Genomic DNA, 23336 nt, shown 5'->3' with positions numbered 1-23336 from the left:
GACCTGAGTCCCTCTAGATTGCTCTCTCCAGAAAAATGCAGACCTCTTCTAGGGCAGGAGAGCAGAGGGGGCAATTGGGCAAGAAGGCAGAGGGTGCGATTGGGCAAATGACCTTCTGCCTTTCTCCACTTCCAACGTGGTTTTGGAAAGGCTAGCTTGAGGGGAGAATTAACCAGGTGTAATATTCATGACTAACTTTTATTGAGCATTTATATAATGTGCCAGCCATTTTTCTAGGTACATTACATGTACTGACCTACAAGGTCCTCACAAGAACTGTATGGGGAAGGTACTATTATCATGCACATTTTATGGTGAGAATACTGAGACACAGGGATTAAATAATTTGCCCAAGGTCGCTCTGATAATAACTGTAGCAGAGCTGGGATTTGAAGCCAGACACCTTCATTCCAGACTCCTTCTCTTAAGTACCACGTGATAACTGGCTCCCTTTAGATAGACTGTGACCTCCAGGAGGGCAAGGGTTTTGTAAGCAAGCAGTTACTGTTGTATTTTCAGAACCTATGACATAGTCATTAGCCAACAAATAATTATTGCATGAAAGGAAGAGAAGGCGTGAAGATCCTGGTAATGAATCAAGCCCAAACGCTGGTAACTTTTCCAGAAGTACACTGTCCTGGTGCCACCTCAGAAAACCCAGAACAAACTGAGTTATTTTAATCTTCTCTACTTTATTCTCTGTTTTCTTTTCATCTGATCAAATCGTGTAAGGCAGCTAAGAAGTCTTGATTACATACCCAGTTATAGTTTTCTACCACTCATCTGTTTTCCATGTTCTCATTTATGTCTCCTGACTCCCCAACCTCATATAAGCCCTGCTCTTTAATGCTAACTGTGAATAATCCAGTAAATGGAAAGAGTCTTAAAATTTCAACATTTAAAAGTTTGCAGATGAACACATAAACCATATACCTATGGCTATGATGACATGATGCTAGATCAGAAGTGAGGGTTTTTAAAAAATGTTTATTTATTTATTTTAGAGAGAGAAAGGGAGAGAGAGTGCACGTGAGCAAGCAGGGGAGGGGGAGAGAGAGAGAGGGAGAGGGAGAATCCCAAGGAGGCTCCTCGCTGTCAGCTCAGAGCCTGACCTGGGGCTCGCTCTCACAAACTGTGAGAACATGACCCGAGCTGAAACCAAGAGTCGACTCTCAACCACCTGAGCCAGCTGGGTGCCCCAGAAAAGTGAGTTTTAAAGCATCAGCTACCATGGGTTGATGATATAAATCAGTGAATGTATTTCCATTTTTATAATTTAAATACATACAGGGCAAATGGGTAAGAGGAGGAGAGGGCTTTCGTGTAAGTCTATTTCTCGTTCTCCATATTCACCAGTTTTATCTGGACCTTTTAAAAGAATATGGATATAATTCCAAATATGCACTCAAACTAGCCATCAATAATGATGAAGCAATAGGCATAATTTGGACCAGAGTGAAAGGGAGAATTTGCTAAGCAGAAAATGAAGGGAAATGGAAAGAAAAAGAAAATTTTAAAGGAGAATGAAAAAGTGCTGATTCCTAGTTAAACTGATATTTTTGCTGAAGTATTCATTAGATGAATTTTTTGAAAAAAAATTTATCCCGTCATTCTGCCGCTTATTCCTCTTGACTCTACAAAGCAAATAATAATACAAAAGTAAGATTTGAGTTATGAAGAGCACTTACTGGTGTTGTGACTTGAGATGAAAACACTAAATAATTGTGTCTGTCTGATAAGGAATACACAGATGGGCCCGTTATGCAGCTGCAAATGCAGATCATATATTACACCTGTGATAAGGTACCCAAATAGACATGTTATTTATAAATATTGCTGCAGCCTGTGAATGGAAAATATAAAATACATAGTAAATGAAAGTTTTAAGATAATATAATATAGGACTGGGATATTAAAATGATTTATTACCTTGATAGAATCTTCTCTAGCCTCGATACTGGATAAAACCAGGACCGTACTAAGGCCAAAAAGGAAAAAAAAATGTATGCTGCAAGAAAGAATAATGCATTTCATTTAGGAAAGGAAATGTAGGGATTCAAACATGTGGATCAACAAGAAACGTGTCCTCGTTGCCTCTATTATACTATCGCAATCTTTTCTTTATTTGTTGTTTAATTTTACTGTTTTACCATGGCAGACTTGCAAAATGTGTTATGTAAACCGGTTCAAGGGAAAATGACTTTTTTTCTTTTTATTTTTTACTTCTTTTGTTTAAATTAGTGAAGTCGTTTCTTTGAAAAGGAGTTTTACCCATCCCCAACACGACAGCTTTTCAGGCTTTGAAACATGTTTGAAAGGGATCTCAAAGCCATATTGACTCCATTCAAATTACTTTGAAAAGGAACATTTAAGTATGTTTTATTTATGTTCATGATGTAGTGCAAGCACAAATAGTATTTTTAGTAGAAAATGTATATGTGCAACCGTAGGAATAAAGAGAGAAAACGTGAATGAAACTGCTGAGGCAAAAGTAAGGTACCATAAATAAACATGCACTGCTTTATTTAGTTCTTGAAAAATGCTTCCCCGAAAACTAATGGGTTTCAATCTTGCATGTAATCTGGTTATCACCTGGATAAAACCAAGATCTGAAGGTAATTTATCAAAGGGCTATAGTTCACTCATATACCAATTTGATGTTTAATGTAATGAAAATGGGATTTATTTTAAGATAGAAAGATAACCTGGTTTCTGTAATGTTAGCAGTCACTGCATTTAATTCAAGCAGCATTTTTGCAGTGATCTTATTGCAGAAGCATCTAGCTTCACACGATGTCCACTGAAGTATGGGTCTGGCGAGATTGTTTCCCATAGGAGTTAACTTGAAAGGCTGAAGTCATCAGGGGTCACCATCTGGGTAATGTACTTGGCATATTTTTCAGGAAGAGAACTGTTCAACATACAAGTAGATCTGTAGCTCTGACAAGCTTTGGAAGTCAAGTGAAAAAGCAGTAGCATTCCTTAGCCTAAAGGAACATGAAGCAAGATATGTAAGGGAACTGGCGGGGAAAATATTTTCTGACAGAAAGGAAAAACAAATTATCTTGAAAAATATTACATGCTTTTATCTTGGCACGATTTGCAACTTATGACATCATCTATGATGGACAAGATTTTGTTGGTGAGACAGGTTTCAAATGTTCTAAATAGGTTTATTGGTAGATTTAGAAAATAACACCAGAAGCTTCTTGCAACTAATAAATACAGCATCCTTAGCTGACTATGTGTACATTTTGAGATGCAAGATGAATTCCTTGAAAGCAAAGTTGTGTTTTCCTCACGCATACTGCGATTTCAAGGTTTACTTGTGTATTTAGTATCAGAGACCAATTTATCTGTTATTAAGTGGGTTTTAATATTATCTATGAGAGAGTGGACAGAAAATACCAAAAGATACAGAATAATATGAAAGGTTTCATATCCTGGCAATAGCATTGTAAAGATACTCCAATAAATTTAACTGTCAAAAAAGTTCTTCCAAGCACCCAAACTTTTCTTATTCAGATATTTTGAGGATAATTTTTTTGACCAGTCGATTTCAAACTATGTCTTTGGAGCTTTTGGGCAACTCTTTTGGACCCCCAATCCCTTTCTTTGCTTTTTAAATTTTTTAAATGTTTATTTTTGAGAGAGAGAGAGAGAGAGAGAGAGCGAGCAGATGAGGGGCAGAGAGAGAAGGAGACACAGAATCCGAAGCAGGCTCCAGGATCTGAGCTGTCAGCACAGAGCCTGATGTGGGGCCCAAACCCACAGACAGCAAGATCATGACCTGAGCCGAAGAGGGAAGCTTAACTCACTGAGCCACCCAGCTGTCCCTGGACTCCCAATCCCTTTCAATCAAGAGTTCTGTTTTATCTGCTTTATGTGTTTGAGGGTTATTCAGATTTTATTGCTGAATTGTTCTGCTGCTTTGAATTGGTTGGAAATGCTTTACTTTAGATAGAAAATAGTAATAAAAGAGAATGAATAAAACAATGCATCTATTCATTCAGCTTTTAAAAAAAGGTTTGTTGAGCACGTAGTGTTTTTTATTATATAACAATACATGAATACATTATCATTGTAAAACATTCTAACATTACCATGAAAATATTGAAGTTCCAGCTCCCCACTCTAAAGATCAATGGTTTGGTATCAATCCTCCCAGTTCTTTGTATGCATTTACATATAAAGAGATACATGTGTTTTTTTGCTTAAATAGGATCATTGGACATGCATTGTTCTCCAATGTTTTTTATACAAATCTTAGAGCTCTTTTCATGTAGGTGCATAGAGCTCAACCAGTAGTGTGCTGATAAATGTTTAACAGCCAGCTCTCTGTGCAAAAAAAAAAAAAAAATGGTCTGCAACATTTGCTGGTTCCGGGAGTGTTAATAAACCCACCATGGGCGATTTCAACTACCAACGTGAAGTCATTGAAGGTGGAATTGGGAAGACGTGCACAGTGGGCTTTTATAAACCAGTGTAAACTGGCTCCTGCACACCACTGAATCAATTCTTTTTCTTTTTAGGATTTTTTTTTTTTTGAAATAAATTTAGACTTCCGGAACAGTTGTAGACGTAGCGCCGAATTCCTCGAATTCCTGTGTACCTGTCACTCCGCTGGCAGTATTAACGTCTTGCATAACCATAGTACAATTATGAAAAGTAAGAGATTAACATTGGTATAATGCTATTAACTCAGAGTATAATACTGATTTCTCCAGTTTTTCCTTTTTTGTTCTGTTCCAGGATCCTATCTAGGGTCTCACGTTGCATTTAATTGTCATGTCTCCTTAGCTTCCTCCAATCTGACAGTCTCTTGGTATCAGTCCTTTTAATTCTTACATAAGATTTCATAGTATGAGTATACCACTCTCTCCAAGATGGATATATTGGCAGTTCTGTTTATTTTACTATATTAACAATGCTATGTTGACTTTTCTTGTACATCCCCCTTTATGCACATATGTGATTATTTCTTTGGTAGATTCCTGGAAGTTGAATTCATTGGTCAAAAAGTATTCCCAATTTCAATTTTGATCAGTATCACAAAATTGCTTTCTAAAGCTCCTTTTACCACTTTATAGTCAGATCGGTGTGTAAGCAGAGTACCTCCTGACTACCAGACAAGGAGTTAGGTACCAGAGAGAAAAATTAAGAAGACATGGATCCTGCCCTTTGAATACTTTAATAATGATGAGGCAGACATATAAATAAATACCTTCAATATAACATGGTGGGCCTTACGAAGGGTGCTAAAAGAGAAACATCATCTCTTCGTGAAATGTTCTAGATAGTCAAGATCAGCACTGTCCATATAAATACAAAGCAAACCACCTATGTAATTTAAAATTTGGTAGTAACCACATTAAAGATGTGAAAAGAAACCGATGGGAATAATTAAAATTTTTATTTACTCAGATATATATATATATAGATAGATATATAATATCATTTCAATATGTAATCCATATAAAATTATTAATTGGATATATTCTGATTTTTCTTTTGTACTAACACTTCGCCTCTGACTAGCCACATTTCAAATGCTTGATAGACCATGTGGCCAGTGGTTGCCATGTGGGATGATACAGACTGAGGTCATTAAGCACGTATGTCCTACATCTAGTTCTGAAGCTGTCCTATGGTCTGTCTATTATACATGAATATTTTTCCTTTTGAAGGGAAATGGAACGAGGAAGCAGTATCAGTTATAAATATTTAACTAGAGACCATCAGTCTTACTTAAGAGAAAGAAAGACAAACATCCTAACAGAAAGAGCAGAGAAGTAACTACTGAGAGACTCAGAGCTTTCAGCCTAGAGAAATGTGCAAGAGCTTCTTCTCATAAAGTTAGCCTGCCTTGAGATCCAAGATTGAGTTTGGCAATTGGGGAGGGTGAGATATTCCGTTTGTTACCTTTGTGATAAATTTATAATTTCAGAGCATAGCTCTTTGCAACTGGATAAACCAAGAAGGATAATGATTATAAAATGTACAGGGCTTGGCTCTAGGGAATATTTGTTAGGAGCACATTCTTAATCAGCTGAAATGACATTATTCCCAGAATATCTGAATAGGCATGCACATTCTGTCCAGCCACCGAATTTCAGCGAAGTGCGACATGGGACTGGTACTCCTGGAAAGATCTGGGTCGTGTCAGCCTCTACCCATTGAGGATGTATATTTTTATAGATGTCTTTATGAAAAATAACTTTGAGTTTGGGGTCAGGAGTACTTCTATTAGGTCTACTATAACTAGAATTGCTCATTTTAAAATGTATATTTCAGTATGCATGATTTTAGTTTTATCACTTTCTATTCACTTGTAAGATTTATTAGTGACCAGTTTGTAAAGTTGGTTAGAGCACAGATCTAGCGTAATCATGGGTGCAGTCCTTCAGTTTAAGAGTTTTTCTCCCACTCTTCTTCCTTTTTTAAAAAAGTTTATTTATTTTGAGAGCGGGAGAGAGACAGAGAATGCATGGGGGAGGGACAGAGAGAGGGAGTAAGAGAGAGAATCCCAAGCAGGCTCTGCACGGTCAGCACAGCGCGATGCAGGGCTTGAACTCACGGACTGTGAGAACATGAGCCAAAATCGAGAATCAGACACTCAGCTGACTGAGCTGCCCAGGTGCCCCTCTACCACTCTTCTTCCTGGCTGAGCTCCACTCATACTGGCCTCCTTAGCATTTCTCAAACATTTCATACAAAACTTTGGAGTTTTGTGTAATTGCCATTCTTTCCTCCTGGAAGGTTCTTCAACTGAATATTCATATGGCTTCACTTCATTCAGAACTTGGTTCAAATATTACCTTCTCCGAGAAGCCTTCCTTGACTAGTCTTACTTCTTTTACAATAACTACCTGACATTATTCCATTTATTTGCTTCTTTGTTTCTACACAGCTATGGTATATTACTATATCATATTATTATATATTAATTATATCATATATTTATTCATTGTCTGCATGTCATAACCCACCACCCTCTCATATGAGTTCTGGGAATGTAGAGGTTTTTTAAAGATTGTATTCACTGCTGTAAACTTAGAAAAACAGTGCCTGTTTTTCATTACCTTTTTATACCCTTAATTCTACCCAGTTGGCTTATAATGTTTATACTAGGGCTTGGGAGACTTGCCTCCAAAATGTGGCTATAGATACATAGCGTAGATCTGGATGGGGACCCACAACAAGCTAAGGGCTCTGTATCCTCATCCTGCATCCAAGGTTGATATGCAATCAGCGTGTCCTGATTAGGCTGTATTGGTTGTTTAGATCCTGTTCCATATTGGTCAGCCAGTACCTACGGTGTCCTGGCTGCTAAATATTTTTGTTATTACCTTTGCCTATATTTCCAACATTCCCAATGTGCCCAGCATATGCTTTGAAAGTATTTGTTGAATGAATTAATAAATACATCCCCATAAAATAAGTAGTGCTGGATCTTTCTAGTGGAGTATTGGTATGTCGCAAAGATCAACATGATTTTATTTATTGGTCTTAGTATGAACACAATATTATTTATTTCTACTAGAACTCCAAGACTAGAGTTACCTAGTTACCTTAGTCTACCCTGTACATACTTTCTGACTTCCTTCTACAACTCAGCTTATGGAAGTCCCGTTGGGAGGAGAGGAAAGTACCCCTATGGTACCCCTAATCTGTAGCAAGTAAGTTCACTTGCATTATGTATTGATACAAATATACATTACAAATAGCTTATTGCCTGGAAAAGACAAAGTAAACTTAAAAAATGACAAAGCTTTGCCATTCTCAAAGAGTATTCTGCTAAATGTGCCCACACTTCTTTGCCTGTCTCGATTGACTGTTAGCAGTCCATTTCATTTGATGGTGAAAAATTAATCCTTGCCTTATTATTTTGAAGTGATTTTTCAGCACATGCATTTTCTCTGTCATTTTTGAGTGCCCTTAGGAAACTGGCTTAACTTAAAGTATATAAAATATCCCGCTTGATCTTCAAAATGAAAACCACTATGCCTTTTGTTCCTTATAGCCAATCTAATTTCACAGACGTAACTGAACCAAGGGAATCAAACACATTTTCAGTATAGCTTTTAATATCCATAATTTTCCAATTATTTGGAGGACAGAGTAGACCAAATTGTCTTTAAAAACTGATAAACCCCTTTAATTGGAGTAAGTATGTTAAACCAACCATACTTTGAGTCTTTTGGCAAGGAAGTCTGGGGAATGTCACTAGTATAGCTTTATTAGCATGCCATACTGTACCTTACTCAGAACCGCTATCATTTGAGTTCCAATTGTTTCCAATAATTGCAAGAGAAATTCATCAGGCAGCACTGGCCTTAACCCAAAGAAAAGGGTAGAAACCAATTAAATGCTTAAAATTTTAAGGATAAATTAGAAGGTAGGTGTTAGAAATCTCTAGCTCCAACTAAAAGTGGATAAATGATTCTTAAATAGGCTATCTGGCCAGATTTCCTGTTCTTGGTTGCTAATCCACATACTATATATGAGTATTAGACATACAAATTAGCCCCTTTCACTCTGCCTAGAAACATAAAGAAAAATGTTAGATGGATTATGAACAGATCCACTTTTTTTCCTTTTGGTAAGATTTGGTTGCTCTTTAAAATTGCAATGAGAAAACAGATAAAAAGATTTCCCCAGCTTCTGTCCTAGTTATTGTTTTCTCCCAACATTATCTGCCCTCAGTGACCTCATTCATTCTCACATTGTCAGCCATTGCCTCTGTGCATATATGATTCCGCAGTCTTGTTCTAGCCTTAATACTTCTCCAGAACTTCAAACCTCCAAAGCTCGTTTGTTGAACATTTCTATCTGGACAGTCCATTGGTCCCTGGAAGCCGGCACCTCCAAAGATGCATTCATTATATTTCCCCCATCACCCCACCCTGCCCCAAACCAACTAGTCATCAGTCAACAAACACATGTCCAGCACCAGTTATTTGTAGCTAGTGCTGGGCTAAGTGCACAGTCCCCTAACTCTATTAATCATTGCATTATGCTTTCAGTTACTCAGGCTTCAAACCTTAACTATGTTGTATTCCTCCCTTTCCCTCATTTTCTTCTATTTTTGCCCCCAGCACACCTACATGCGTGCATGAGCGTGCGGTGAACATACATGTACGCACACACAGAATTTGTTACCAAACCCTGAGATGACGTTTATGCAATTTCCCCTTAAGGAATTGCCTTCTTTGCATTCCCACTGCCACTGCCCTAATTGAGACGCTCATTATTTCTCACCTAGATTATTGCAGTGGTCATCCCAATTTGTGTTCTTGCCAAATCTTTAGGCCTCCCAAGTCATCGTTCTCCACACTAGTATTGGATTTATCTTCCCACAAAGGGTTGCTCCGATGATATCATTTGTTTACCTAGAAGCCATCAGTTTTCCCCATTGCTATAAAATTAATCTTCCTGAAGAAAGCTGATCATAACGCTCATTTGCTCAGAAAATAGCAATGTCTCCTTGTTGCCTAATAAATTGAACCCAAATATCTAAGTGTGGCATTCAACATCCTCACAATATGGCCCTAATCCTCCCTTCCAGCCTTAACTTCCACTATCATCTATACATAGCTATACTCCAGCCAACCCCAGCAACTTTCTTTGCCTCAAATACATCCTGTGCTTTACAAAGTCATGTTTTGTTCAACCTGCCCCCTCACCCTACCCATTACTGTCAGCTGTCAAAGCTCTATACATTCTTTAAGGCTCATCTCTAATCCTGCTTCCTTCATTAAAGCATCCCTGATCAGCCCAGCCAATTTTAATCTGTTGTTCCTTTAAACCACTTCTTTTTTTAAGTTTTTCTTTTAATTCCAGTTAGTTAACATACAGTGTAATACTAGTTTCAGGTGTACAATTTAGTGATTCAACACTTAACGTACAACACCTGGTACTCATCACAAGTGCCCTTCTTAATCCCCATCACCTGTTTAACCCATTCCCCGACCCACCTTCTCTCTGGTAACCATCAGTTTGTGTTCTATATTTAAGAGTCTTTCTTGGTCTGCCTCCCTCTGTTTTTTCTCCTTTGTGTGTTTCTTTTGTTTCTTAAATTCCACATAGGAGAGAAATCATGTGGGATTTGTCTTTCTCTGACTTACTTCACTTAGCATAATACTCTCTAGCTCCATCCCTGTCACTGTGAATGGCAAGATTTCATTCTTTTTTTTTTAATGTTTATTTATTTTTGAGAGAGAGAGAGAGAGCGTGAACGGGGGAGGGGAAGAGAGAGAGGGAGACAATCTGAGGCAGGCTTCAGGCTCTGTGCTGTCAGCACAGAGCCCGATGCGGGGCTCAAACTCATAGACCATGAGATCATGACCTGAGCCGAAGTCAGATGCTCGACTGAGCCACCCAGGCGCCCCAAATTCATTCTTTTTTATGGCTGAGTAACATTCCATTGTATATGTATACCGCATCTTTATCCATTCATCAGTCGATGGACACTTGGGCTGTTTCCATAATTTGGCTATTGTAGATACTGCTGCTATAAACATGGAGGTGCATGTGTCCCTTTGGATTAGTGTTTTTGTATTTTTTGGGTAGATACCCAGTAGTGCGATTGCTGGATCATAAGGTAGTTCTATTTTTACCTCTTTGAGGAACCTCCATACTGTTTTCCAGAGCGGCTGCCCCAGTTTTCATTCCCACCAACAGTGCAAGAGGGCTTCCTTTTCTCCACATCCTCAACAACACCTGTTGTTTCTTGTGTTGTTGATTTTAGCCATTCTGACAGTTGTGAGGTGATATTTTATTCCTGGGTTGCAAGGGTGGTTTAATATTCGCAAATCAATCAACGTGATACACCACATCAATAAAAGAAAAGAACCATATGATTATTTCAATAGATGCAGAAAAAGCATTTGACAAAGGACAGCATCGATTCATGATAAAAAACCCTCAACAGAGTAGATTTAGAGACAACGTTCCTTAACATAATAAAGGCCATATATGGAAAACCCACAGTTAATATCATCCTCAACGGGGGGAAAAACAGAGAGCTTTTCCCCTAAGCTCAGGAACAAGACAGGGATGTCCACCCTAACCACTGTTACTTAGCACTGGAAGTCCTAGCCTCAGCAGTCAGACAATAAGCCACTTCTTTTATTTTTTTTTTCAATATTTTGTAAGGATTGTTTTCTTTGAAACAAGAGAATAAACCCTTTCTCTTAGAACAAAAATTCCTTTTCTCCCGCATGGCAAACATCACTGATATTCATTGTAATAATTATCAACAAGACAGAAATCCCAAAGAAGAAAATTAAAATCCACCATAGGCCCCCATGTTGTGAACACGTTGCTGTGTATTCTCCTAGCCCTCTCTATCCAGACATCCACATGTCTACACACACACACGCACACACGCATTATAGATCATACTGTTCGTACTGTTTAGTAGCCTGATGTTTTTCATTTGATGCATCATAATTATTCCCATGCCAGTTCATAGTCCTCTCCAACATGATTTAATAGCCATGTAATCTTGTATTATTTATAATATCATCAGTTATTTCATTAATCTCATTTGATGAATATTTAGATTGATCATAACTTTCTACTAGCTTTTAAATGTTACAATGGATAGCCTTGTAGTTTGGACACATTCGTAATTAACTCATAGAAATGGAATTGTGGGCTAAAAAGGTAAGCCAAATTTTAAAGTTTTTTGATAAATGGTGCCACATTACTCTCCACAAAGGTGTTGTTTTTGTAATACTCTCGTGAAGAGTAGAGTGCCCATTTTCCTGCACTCTGATCAACACAGGTATTTTTTTAATCCTGTGATAGCAATTGAACCTGTATTATGTCAGTTATTCTGCATATCTTATACTTATTTTATACTTGTGTTACTTCCAACTCCTACCCTAATAGGCATCTATATTTTAACATCTGCAGCAGCTATCATACGACTTTATGCATTCTGGGCACTCAGGAAACGTTTGCTGCATTGAATTGAATCGGAGCCATAGCTAAGGGCTCCCATGTTCTCGCGATAGCCTGTCCACCATTACTCTGCAGTTTCCATATGCAAACTAGAGTTACACAACTCAAGGACACGGGAGAGGAAGGGCTAAGAACGCTGAGGAGCAGCGTCCAATCCCATTGTGGTTGCTTAACTAATACTCCAACGTCTATCACCGGGAGAGCTACAGCTTCAAAACTTTAACAATAGCTACTTAGGAAAGTAGCTAAACATATAACGTAGGTATAACGTGCAAGCTGGTTGGCCTAACTAAAAGGAAACAGGTCATGGCATTTTTAGGTGGAAAGGGACAGCTGGTATAGGGACCGTGTCAGCAAGTCTGGAGTAAGTTCATGTGTGGCTTGTTTTCTTGCAGCAGTGCATTTGTTCGGCCTGACTTGGCAGCTGCAACCAGTTGAAGGACAGCTCTATGAAAATGGAGTTAGCAAAGGGAACAGAGGGACCGAATCCGTGGATACTACTTACTCTCCAATTGGAGGAAAAGTTTCCGATAAATCAGAGAAAAAAGGTACAGTGATCAAAATGATTGATTTATTGATTATTGATTACTTTTCTTCTAATTTGGTCGTTAGAGCTAAAGCTGGGATGGTTTCACTTCACATTAAATTTCATGATCACTCGAAAGAAGTATTCTACGTGGACAGAATAAATACATGTAAATGTCTTATGAAAGCAAATTTTCCTTTCTCTAGTGCCTTGAGTATAAACCAATTAAACTTTTCAAATATGTAGGCAATTTTGAAAATAGATAAATATTTACAGGATGGAGGTTTCAATACAATGGAAATTGCATTTCGCATATAACTACCCTGAAGCAACATGGGATTTTGATTAAGTTCTCTGTGTCCAAGCCCAGCATTTATATATAACATTTTACAAAGGGTATATGGAAATTTCTTCTGTTTATAATAAGAAAAAGCCTTTTATGCTTAATATAAGGGTGAATGTTTATGTCAAAGTGGGGGAACATGAATTTTTTTCTTGTTGGGGAACACAAATTCTTCATAGTTGGAGAAAAGAAGAAAGCACTTGGAGTACTGAATTGTTAAATTTAACCAAACATGAGCTTGAGCTACCAGACTTATTTACAATAAATGTCACAGGACCAACATTCCCAACATCTTATTCACATTGAATGATCTTAGTCTTAATATACAAGTATTGAAAATAACCGAAAGTTTGTATGACGATTTCTTTTGACGTAGGATTCAGCACACAAGGACTCAAACACTGTCAAATTTCAGGATGGCCTTCAAAAGCATAAATTGCAAACAAAACATGTAGCCAGCAGAATCCTAAATATCTTTAGGAGATCACATATAAACAGATGAATGAGTGAATGATCCAAAGTCTACCCCCAAGAAGCTTACAATTTGAGGGGTGCCTGGGTGGCTCAGTCGGTTGAGCATCCAACTTCAGCACGGGTCTTGATCTCACGGTTTGTGGGTTCGAGCCCCGGGTCGGGCTCTGTGCTGACAGCTCAGAGCCTGGAGCCTGCTTCAGATTCTGTGCCTCCCTCTCTCTCTGTCCCTCCCCCACTCCTGCTTTGTCTTTCTGTCTCTCTCTCAAAAATAAACATTTAAAAAATTTTTTTAAAAGAAGCTTGCAATTTTATAGGGGTGGTAAGACAGTCTTATTTTGCTTGATTAGTTGCAAACAAGATATTTTGTTTTGTAGTTGTTTGAGTTACTCATCTTGATTTCTGTTTTTAGTTTCTTTTGGGGGGTTATTTGTGGGGTTTGCTCTGTTTTGTTTTTGTTTGCTTTTTAAAGGGCAATTCTTCTTTGGTCTATGCTTCAGTAAAAATTCATGGTTTGGTTTCAGGAAAACATTATGATTTGTCCTAGTTTTCAATTCACGATGCAGTTTGCTTTACGTTCTTGTTTAGAAATACTGTCTCTAGCCTTGGCTGACCTTTCACAGCAATTTTCATTGTTGCTGCTGAGAGGGGCTGAGGGTAGTACAAGGGTCAGTGATGACAGAGGAAAGGGTCTGAGTACATTCGGACTTGGACTTTTTCTCTCTTACTTTCTTTCCTACCGTTCCTTTATACCTGCAAGTGCAAGAGCCACCATTTGGTGCCTTTGGGATTTCTTGCCATTCACACTTGAAAATCAGGAATTATCTATTTGAGGGAAATGAAACATGCAAGACAGAAGGTCATTACATAGTTGTTACCAGAGCATATTTGTTTTTTATGCTAATTCAGATATCTGTAATTCTCTTCCCCGAAGTACAGTTGACTCTTGAACAACATGGATTTGAACCGTGCAGATCCTCCTATATACAGACTTTTTCAATAGATACAGCACAGTACTGTAAATGTATTTTCTCTTCCTTATGACGTTCTTACCAACTTGTTTTTTTCTCTAGCTTACTTTATCGTAGGGATACAGTATATGTTACATGTAACATACAAAATATGTGTTAATCAACTGTTATGTTATTGGTAAGCCTTCTAACAGTGGACTATTAGTAGTTACGTTTTGGAGGAGTCACAAGTTATACAAGGATTTTTGACCGCATGGAGTTTGGGAGGGAGAGGATGGGTGCCCCTAACTGCAGCGTTGTTCAAGAGTTAGCTATAGTTTGATGATGGTGACTAAAATGTATTAAATAATTAACCGTGTGTCAAGAATTGCTCCAGCCACTTAACAGGTGTTATATCATGAAGGTAACAGTATGGTCCTCATTTTCCAAAGAAAAAAACAGAGACACAGAAAGGTTAAGTAACTTGCCCACGGTTACAGAGCTAGAAACTGGCGGTCTGATTTCAGAGCCTTGTCCCTACACTGTACTGAAATCCACACGCAAAATGTATGTGAAAACCACAAAAGACACTTTACCCAGTGAAAGCAAAGCCCCAGAGTCTATTCATGATGCATTTTAGAGAAATTCTATACACCTGTATTTGAATGTGTTGTGACAAGTTTCATAAATGAAAAATTCTTTTAAGTTTCTGCTCAATTATAACAACAAACAGGCCAAACCAATTTCAATTTAATACTTTATTAAGAAAAAGCATTAAGGGTTGATGCCATATACACCAAGTTGTTATCTTAAACTGGCTTTTTATGGCAGTCTGAACAAAACCCTAACTGTAACTGCACATCATAGTTCAGCTATATTAGGTCTTTACTGCATATCACTCACTGAGTACAAACATAGCCCCTGTTTTATAATGCCATGTGTATACTAAACCAAACCTTGCAGAAGATGTAATATACTATAAGGATATTTTCAACTGGTCAGCTGTATCCTTTTATGATTTTCGAGACATCACACACCCCATAAATACAGTCACAGAAGCTTGTCTTAATGATGCTCTGTACATTAAAATATAAAACTAAAAACCAGATAATCCTTTTTGCATTGTTTTCCTTACTCCTCTAGAGGATTGGGCATTTGTAGCACTGTGGTTAAGAGCCTGGGCTCTGGAGTCAGACAGACCTGGCTTTGAATACTGACCGTGCCGTTTACTGGCTCTCCAACGTCAGGCAATGAATTGACACGACCTTGCTGAACTAGTGTCCTCATCTACAACATAAGGATGACAATAATAGTACCTGCCTCAAAAGTTGGTTGTGAAGAATAAGTGAGATAATGGTTGTAAAGCATATAGCGCAGTGCCAGGCACATTGTTTAGTTGAGCAGTAATTATTATGACCAAATGATTGGAAAATTACCTTGAGTTTATTGGCATCCTATTGGGTACCATAGATCCTGCTTTCAAACTGGTATCAGCTTTTCCATGGATGATGGCCTTCTTGGGATTTAGATATTTTCTCTTTTTAAAGCTTGATCTCTCTTAACAATTTAGCATCTATTATTTGGTAATTATCATCACCTTAACCATCAAAGTGATGAATCAAGTAGAATGGCATGGAAAAAAAAATCAAATTCTACTGGAATTGGTTCCCCATAAACAGTAGTTAAATATATCTGCTTCTCCTTAGGAGATTAAAGACTTTTCTCACTACTTAGATTTCCAAATGAAAGAAAAAAGAATATTTGATTATAGACATTTAGTATGCTAACATTTTCTTTTTGAAACTTAATTGAATAATTTGAATGGAATTTCCAAAAGAAGACTTAAGTCACAACCACATATTGCAATCTACCAGAAAGACCAGCTGTCGGTTGTTCAATAAACATTAATAGAATTGAAAGCCCCTACTACCTTAGAAACTTACAAAGTAGTCATAACTCTTTCTCTTTAACTAATAAACATTATGTAACAACTACTTTATTTTTTTTAATGAGCTGTCAGCACAGAGCCCGACATGGGGCTTGAACTCATGAACCGTGAGATTAGGATCTAAGCCGACGTCAGACACTTAACTGGCTGAGCCGCCCAGGAACCCCATAACAACTACTTTAAACAGAGCAGGGGATAGAAAAGAGTAAAAGACTTAGTCCCAGACCTGAGTCATGTGACATCCATAAGTTGACCTAAAAATAATTACAGTGTAATTTATCAACTAGTATGAAATGTTAAAATCTTAAAAGATTATCAAATACAACGTCTTTATTTAAAGATGAAGAAACTGAGGTCCAGAAGATCAAGAACTCACAGAGAACACACAGACGGCATTTGAGTCCACCTCTTCTGTTTTCTCATCTCTTATTGAAATAACGTAACACAAACTAAACATATAAATTGCTAAAGAGGTTTTCTAAGGAAGTATCAAAGGCAAAAACTAAACAAGTAGGGAAATTGATTGTACTCAGGCTATTGCAATAGGGCAAGCATTCCAGATCGGAAGATCAGAGTGAGCAAAGTGGATTTTGCCTTAGACTTCTATAGGAGGAGTGGATAGGGACATGTGGGATGGTTTACCGTTGGGATTGTTTTGTACTCCGGGGAAGTCTCAGTCAGTCACCTGAACAGGAAATGTTTATGTCTGTGTCTAGCTAGTTGAAGGAGAACAAATAGTTCTCACCTCAGCTAATTATTTATGAGACAAAGAACAGGCGATTTTTAAAGTCTGTATTTGGTCTTTTGGCAGGTTCCAGCAAAAGGGGGAAGGTCTGTGTTTTGTCTTGTTACAGGTAAACAAAGGAGTTTTATGCAGTTCTTATGGGAGCCATGAGAAAGGGTGGACAGAGCCGAATCTACAAGTCATATGGGAAAGGGTTTCTAATGCAGTTATTTTTGTTTTTTGTTTATTTTGCAGTAAGCCATTTCCCAAAACATAGAAGAGTGAGAGGATTTTGGAAAAAAAAAAAGTTGGGAAGATTTCTGTTTTTTTTTTTTTTAATACTTCTTTATTTATTTTGAGAATACGAGAGAGAGAAAGAGAAAGAGAGCAAGTGGGGTAGGGGCAGAGAAAGGAAGAGAGAAAATCCAAAGTAGACTCCACACTGTCAGCACAGAGCCCAACGTGGAGCTCAGTCTCACAAATCATGAGATCGTGACCTGAACCAAGATCAAGACTTGGATGCTTAACCGACTAAGCCACCTAGGCACCTAAATGATTGGGAGGATTTCTTAACCAGCAGTTTTCCAGGAGCATGGGGCTGAGGTCAAGTCCAACATCGTCAGCAGCCATCTGAATGAGGAAGTTTATCCAGTAGTGGAGGGTACTGAATTCCTGCAGGTCGGATACCAACATAGAGCACAGGAACAAAAAGGGTGGGTGGGCAGAACTAAAGAATACTCACGTCAGCCTTTATCTCCTTTACGATTTTGCAAAAGTCTGGCCTTGGGAGAAAGTGGCATTTCTTTTAAATTCATTCTACAAGATCTGTCTCCACAAAGTTGAAGTGAAGAAAAAAAAGGTATTTTCTAGTCCAGTGTCTGCTGAATATATGACCATACAAACAACATATAGCTGAGGTGCCTGAGTGGCTCAGTCAGTGGAGCATCTGACTCTTGGTTTCTGCTCAGGTCATCATCTCACAGTTCGTGAGATTGAGCCCTGCATCAGGCTTGGAACTGACCGCATCGAGCCTGCTTGGGATTCTCTCTCTCTCTCTCTCTCTCTCTCTCTCTCTCTCTCTCTCTCTCTCTCTCTTTCTCTCTGTCCCTCCTCTGCTCATTCTCACTCTTTGTCTTTCTCAAAATAAATAAATAAACTTAAAAAAGACCTAACAACATATAGCTGATTGATATTACACAACTTAAGCCTGTCATGAAGATGATTTAACCCAGACCATGCAATGCCTATAGCTTCACCTCCCTGGGCTCCAGTTTCTTATTTGAAAAATAAGGGAGGGGTGCCTGGGTGGCTCAGTCTGTTAAGCGTCCGACTTCAGCTCAGGTCATGATCTCACGGTCTGTGGGTTCGAGTCCTGCGTCAGGCTCTGTGCTGACAGCTCAGAGCCTGGAGCCTGCTTCAGATTCTGTGTCTCCCTCTCTCTCGGACCCTCCCCCGTTCATGCTCTGTCTCTCTCTGTCTCAAAAATAAATAAACATTAAAAAAGAAAAATAAGGGAGTTGGCTTTGTATAGGTTGAAAAATAATTTTTCCTCTAACCTTCTAAGCTCTTGGCTGTGGCAACCACCCCCCTGCAGCTATAATAAAAAGCCAGATGAACAGGAGGAGAAGTTTAATAACATGTATGCTCCCTGTGTACACAAGAGAGACCCAGGAGAACTGAGGAACTCCTGGAATGGCCCAGGCCACCACTTTAAATACCATCTCCAGCTGAAGACAAAAGATGTTGGGGGATAGGGAGCCCAAGTATGGGAGGCTGTCAGGCAAAGTACAGTGAGCTAAAGTATGGTTGGTACACAGATCTAAGCCCCGCCTCCTCCAATTGGTAAGAGTTTCTAGAAATGTAGGCACATCTTTCTGGTACAGAGAGGGAGCCACCCTTACGGATGGAGACTTCCTTATAAATGTAAATGCCCCTTACAAAAGGGTAACTTCCTTGCATGTTTTCTGTGTCTGCTGTTTCTTCAAGATGATCCTTATGCCAAAGAATCCGTACTGTGGGGTGGCAAATTCAACTCTCCTTCAGCTTTAAACCCTCTGGGGAGTGGAGGACAGATAGCGGGCAGTGAAACACATTTTACAAATTAAATCTTACCCAGAAGGCACAAACGTAAAACAGATAAAAGCCACATCTCTCCAGATACAATGGGGGAGGGGTGTCAGATTCCTGCCACACCTCCCCTAGTCTTTCCTTTTCCTTTCCTTGTCCTCCATTCTCCTCCGAGCTGCTAAAACTTTGACAAACAAGGGGTGATGCTCCATACGACTGGCTTATCTCTAAGGTTCCCTCCAGCTGTGTACATTATGTGTCAGTGAATTCGAATTCTGCAGTTAAGGAAGAGCAAATAGCCATTCCAAGTAAAGTGGACCTATTTTTGCAAAAGGGGTGTATACTCTTGGAAAGTGGTTGAAATGCACGTCTGTAAAATTTGTAACCACTTTGCCATTTAAAGTACTTGCCGAGAAATCTGTCGTAATTCAAATAATTAATTCCCAGTTTTCTGCCTTATAAGTTTGGATTTTTGACATGTACATAACAATAACAGTCTGCACTTAGAGAGCATTTACAATTTCAAAATACTTTAATGCCTTTTTTCCACATAACAGTTTTATGCTGTAGCAGCTATTGTTACCCTTGTTTTACACTTGAAAAGGAAAAAACAAGAAGGTTAAGAGACTGGGCTTGCATAATGGACAGAACTACAGGCAGAGCTGAAACGAGGATCCAGTCTTTCCTTAGTGTTAGCTCAATACCCTTCTTTGAGCCTTTTCTTTCTTCTTTTAAAAATTCTTTTCTCAAGGCCAATTGTTTAACAGCTGTCTTGATTAATGCATGAATGCATGTGGTCAAATGTATATCTTTTCGATAAGAGTACTTTGAAAATCTTACATTTCCCTCCAAAGATCTAGGTTCAGCAAGACTGTCCCTCCTCCTTAAAGCAGAGTGGGCGCGCGTGCGTGCGCACACACGCGTGCACACAAGCACACACACACACACACACACACACACACACACACACAGGCTCACATATATACATACCCCTTGGGAATTGAAAGTTAACAGCACAAATGTACTTTTCATGACCTCCTTTGATTGTAGACCTAGCTGGAGAGGGGTGTGTGTGTGTTGCTTGTTTTTTGGGGTTTGTTGTGGTTAGAATGTTTTGTTTTACCTGCTACATATTTATATTGGAGGCAATTTATTCAATGACAATTGTGGACCTTGAATAAAAGCCTGAATTCGAAATTTACTTATCATTTTACTTGATATTTATTTCACAGACCCAGTCAGTAGGTAAAGATTCATTTTGTGGTCCAAAAGTAAAGAACTGCACCAACCCCACCCAGGTAATCACTGTGCGTTCAGACGGAACACAGTCCTGCAGTATAATTCTGTGGTTCTTCAATATTGGTTCATAGGACATGTGGATATTAAAATGCACTCAGCTGCCCTTTGAGTCAACCCATAGTTTCAGTATCTTTTACTTAAAGGATATTAGAGCCCAGGACATTGTGGTGGAATTGGGAATAATTCATATAAGCACAACAAACCACATGAATAAAATAGTAATGCACTAACAAAGACAACAATGTTGGGAGCGTAACATTATTATTTTTAAAGATTGATGGCAAATTACAGTAAATGTTTCCTATAATGCTATATAGATGTTTCTCTAATACAAGGTTTCAGGGGGCCCAGCTAGAGTGCTGCAGCTTGTTTTCAACTATATTAAATCACTTTATCAATATACTTCAGTTTTAACAAAAGCTTTTCTAAAGCATACTGGAGACCTGACTTCTGAAACAGATTTATGGAAAGGGTTCACTATGCTAAAAGGCAAACTTATTTACGGTATAAAAAATTCATGTTAAATGTTCTTGGTCATATATGTTTAATGTTTCATTCTTGTTTCATTTTAGTCCTCATTTTACTTTTGTTTGTTTGTTTAACTAATACACACCTTTCCTGTGATGCCGTGCAGAATATGTCTACCCTGTGGTCCCTCTAGCCTAATAGTATACATCTGACAGGGGCACTAAGTGGTGTGCTAGGGAATGGCTGATTGATCCTCCTGGAAAAGTCCTTCAAAAGCTAGGGGATCTTCCCATAACATCTTTATAACATCTTTGTTTTTGGGGGGAGGGGAGAAACAGTGCATTATAGAAATTTACAAACCATGTGTAGATCTAATTCTCTTGAGTATCTGTTTATATCATTCAGCCTATATTATTTTTGGAGTAAGTTTGAACATTTACTAGCTTTTGCATGAAGTCAAAGGTGGTTCTACTATGTAAAATTTACTTTTGAAAATAAAATCCTAGAGTTGCAGGATTTGACGCACAAGTCTGCATTTCCCTTTGTATAACTTTTGCAATCCCGTAGATGATAGTAACATATGCCTTTTTAGCTTTCACTTTTCTACTACTCTGAGCCTTTGGCTTTACTTCTGAACTCTTCTGGTAGCTCTGTTTTCCCTTAGTCATTTTGCTTGCCTTTTCCTATGTCCATTGTACATCCCACCAAAGGTATCTTGACCAGAACTGTACACAGACACCGTATTCCCATCACCAGTGGTTCAGAGAGATGGAAGAATAAACGTATAAAAGTTAGATTGTAGGAGAAATGATTCTTGATCACCCCAAACTCTCCATTCAAATAACATCAAGGGAAGAAAAAATGAGATCTTAGTATTCACAAACATAGAAGCTCATGATTTTTAATGCTATATGAGTCAAGATGCTATTTTCACTGCACTAAGTACTGTGGAAAGTTCACAAATGAAGCAGAAGGCATAGCTTTTGCCCTTGCAAAAGATCCTATTCAATAGGAGAGCGGGATGAAACATGCATACATGCACACACAGCGCAAAATCACATGCAACCAACTATTGTACAGAAATAGAAATGAGATGGTTAGGTGATTAAGAGGCTTAAAAGAAAAAAGATGAATAGATGATTGTTATTATAGAAACAGTTTGAGCTGGACCTTGAGAAACAAGAAAAAAATCAATCCACGTTGACCTTAAAGAGTGCGTATTTAGGAGAATGGAATAATAGAGTAGTGGGGGGAAATGCAGATGGTAATAGCCTAAGTGGTAAATGGATAATGAAGCAATAGAGGCAGCAGATGGAGACAGCTTGGCAAGGAAAGGAAGGAGATAAATAGTATGATAACAAGATGAAGGGGCAGTTGGGTCATCTTATTTTTTTTTTTAAAGAGAGACTTGTGCTTGTTTGAAGACAAAGAACAAGAGACCAGTAGAGAGGGAGACATTGAGGATGCCAGTAAGGAAAGACCAAAGTCTTGACAGGAGAAGAGGGGAAGAAGGAGCCTCAGAGAGAAACTCGGGCACCAAATTTTATGGCACACTGAGTATGCACAAGGCATTTTGACATTGCAGAAGGGAGAGGTAGGAGTTCCAAAAGAAGACACAGTAAGTGTTCAATACATGCTACCATCTATCATGATAAATATCACTATTGTTGTTATTAGCAGTGCTCTGTAGTGACTTTTGCTTGCAGGAAGAATTTTAAATTTGATATTATTGAAGATGTTTCTGGGTTCCTTAAAGGTAGAAATCAAAAAGGCTATACTGATATGACAGCCCATGAGAACGGGTGCCTATGCTGGCTGTTTCTTTTTCCAGAGGCCTGGCGCAAGAAGACATGCAACTGTTACCCGCAACTATGGGATAGGTGGCTTATAATGTAATTGTCTTTATTAAATGCCCAGTTGGTAGATGTCAGGAATTTAGACAGACGTGACTGCCCCGTTCTCTGGGCACTTACATCCTAAGATACAAAAGGGGGTGCTGGATAAATTGAGCTGTGACCAGCCCTCCTGCCACCATCCCCGAGTTCAGAGGGATGTGATCATAATAACCTACATATAACTGACATCTAACATTATATAAAAATATAGGAACTAGGCATCCCTGTGGTGTACTACCAGTTACGTGTTCTAAAATACTGGCCAGGAGACAGTTCAGCTTCTCTGTAGCAGATGACCATCCAAAACCACCTGGAAACACATCAAAACTCTTATGACACTTTGTGATAGTTTGTGTGTATGTGTGCGTAGGCTATGCATGCCAATTTATGACTTATAACCATATTTTCTGAAAGAGCTTTTTTGAGCTACAATCTACATACTGTATAATTCACCGATTCAAAGTGTGCGATCGGTGATTCTTAGCATATTCAGAGTTGTGTAACCATCATCACTGTTTAAGTCTAGAACATTTTCTAATTCCTAGAACACCGAAAAGAAACCTTGTAGGCATTGGCAGTTACTCCATATCCGCACTTCTCCCCAGCCCCTGGCAACCACTAATCCTGGTTTTATAGATTTGCCTATGTGTACATTTTATATAAATGGAATCATAT

At 38.5% G+C, this 23336-nt stretch overlaps 1 protein-coding gene across 1 annotated transcript in view; it reads left to right on the top strand.

Annotated features, from left to right (window-relative positions):
- TENM1 (teneurin transmembrane protein 1) overlaps window positions 1-23336 on the top strand; it is a 734132-nt gene that overhangs the window by 442408 nt on the left and 268388 nt on the right. The window contains exon 8 of the mRNA XM_042974325.1: window positions 12366-12518. Coding sequence (XP_042830259.1) covers window positions 12366-12518 — 153 coding nt within the window. The remainder of the gene's footprint in view (window positions 1-12365; window positions 12519-23336) is intronic.

This window comes from Panthera tigris, chromosome X (genome assembly GCF_018350195.1).
Source record: "Panthera tigris isolate Pti1 chromosome X, P.tigris_Pti1_mat1.1, whole genome shotgun sequence".
NCBI classification, from domain to species: domain Eukaryota; kingdom Metazoa; phylum Chordata; class Mammalia; order Carnivora; family Felidae; genus Panthera; species Panthera tigris.
Note: the sequence above shows the minus strand (reverse complement) of the source record. Positions and strands in the feature narration are given on the sequence as shown.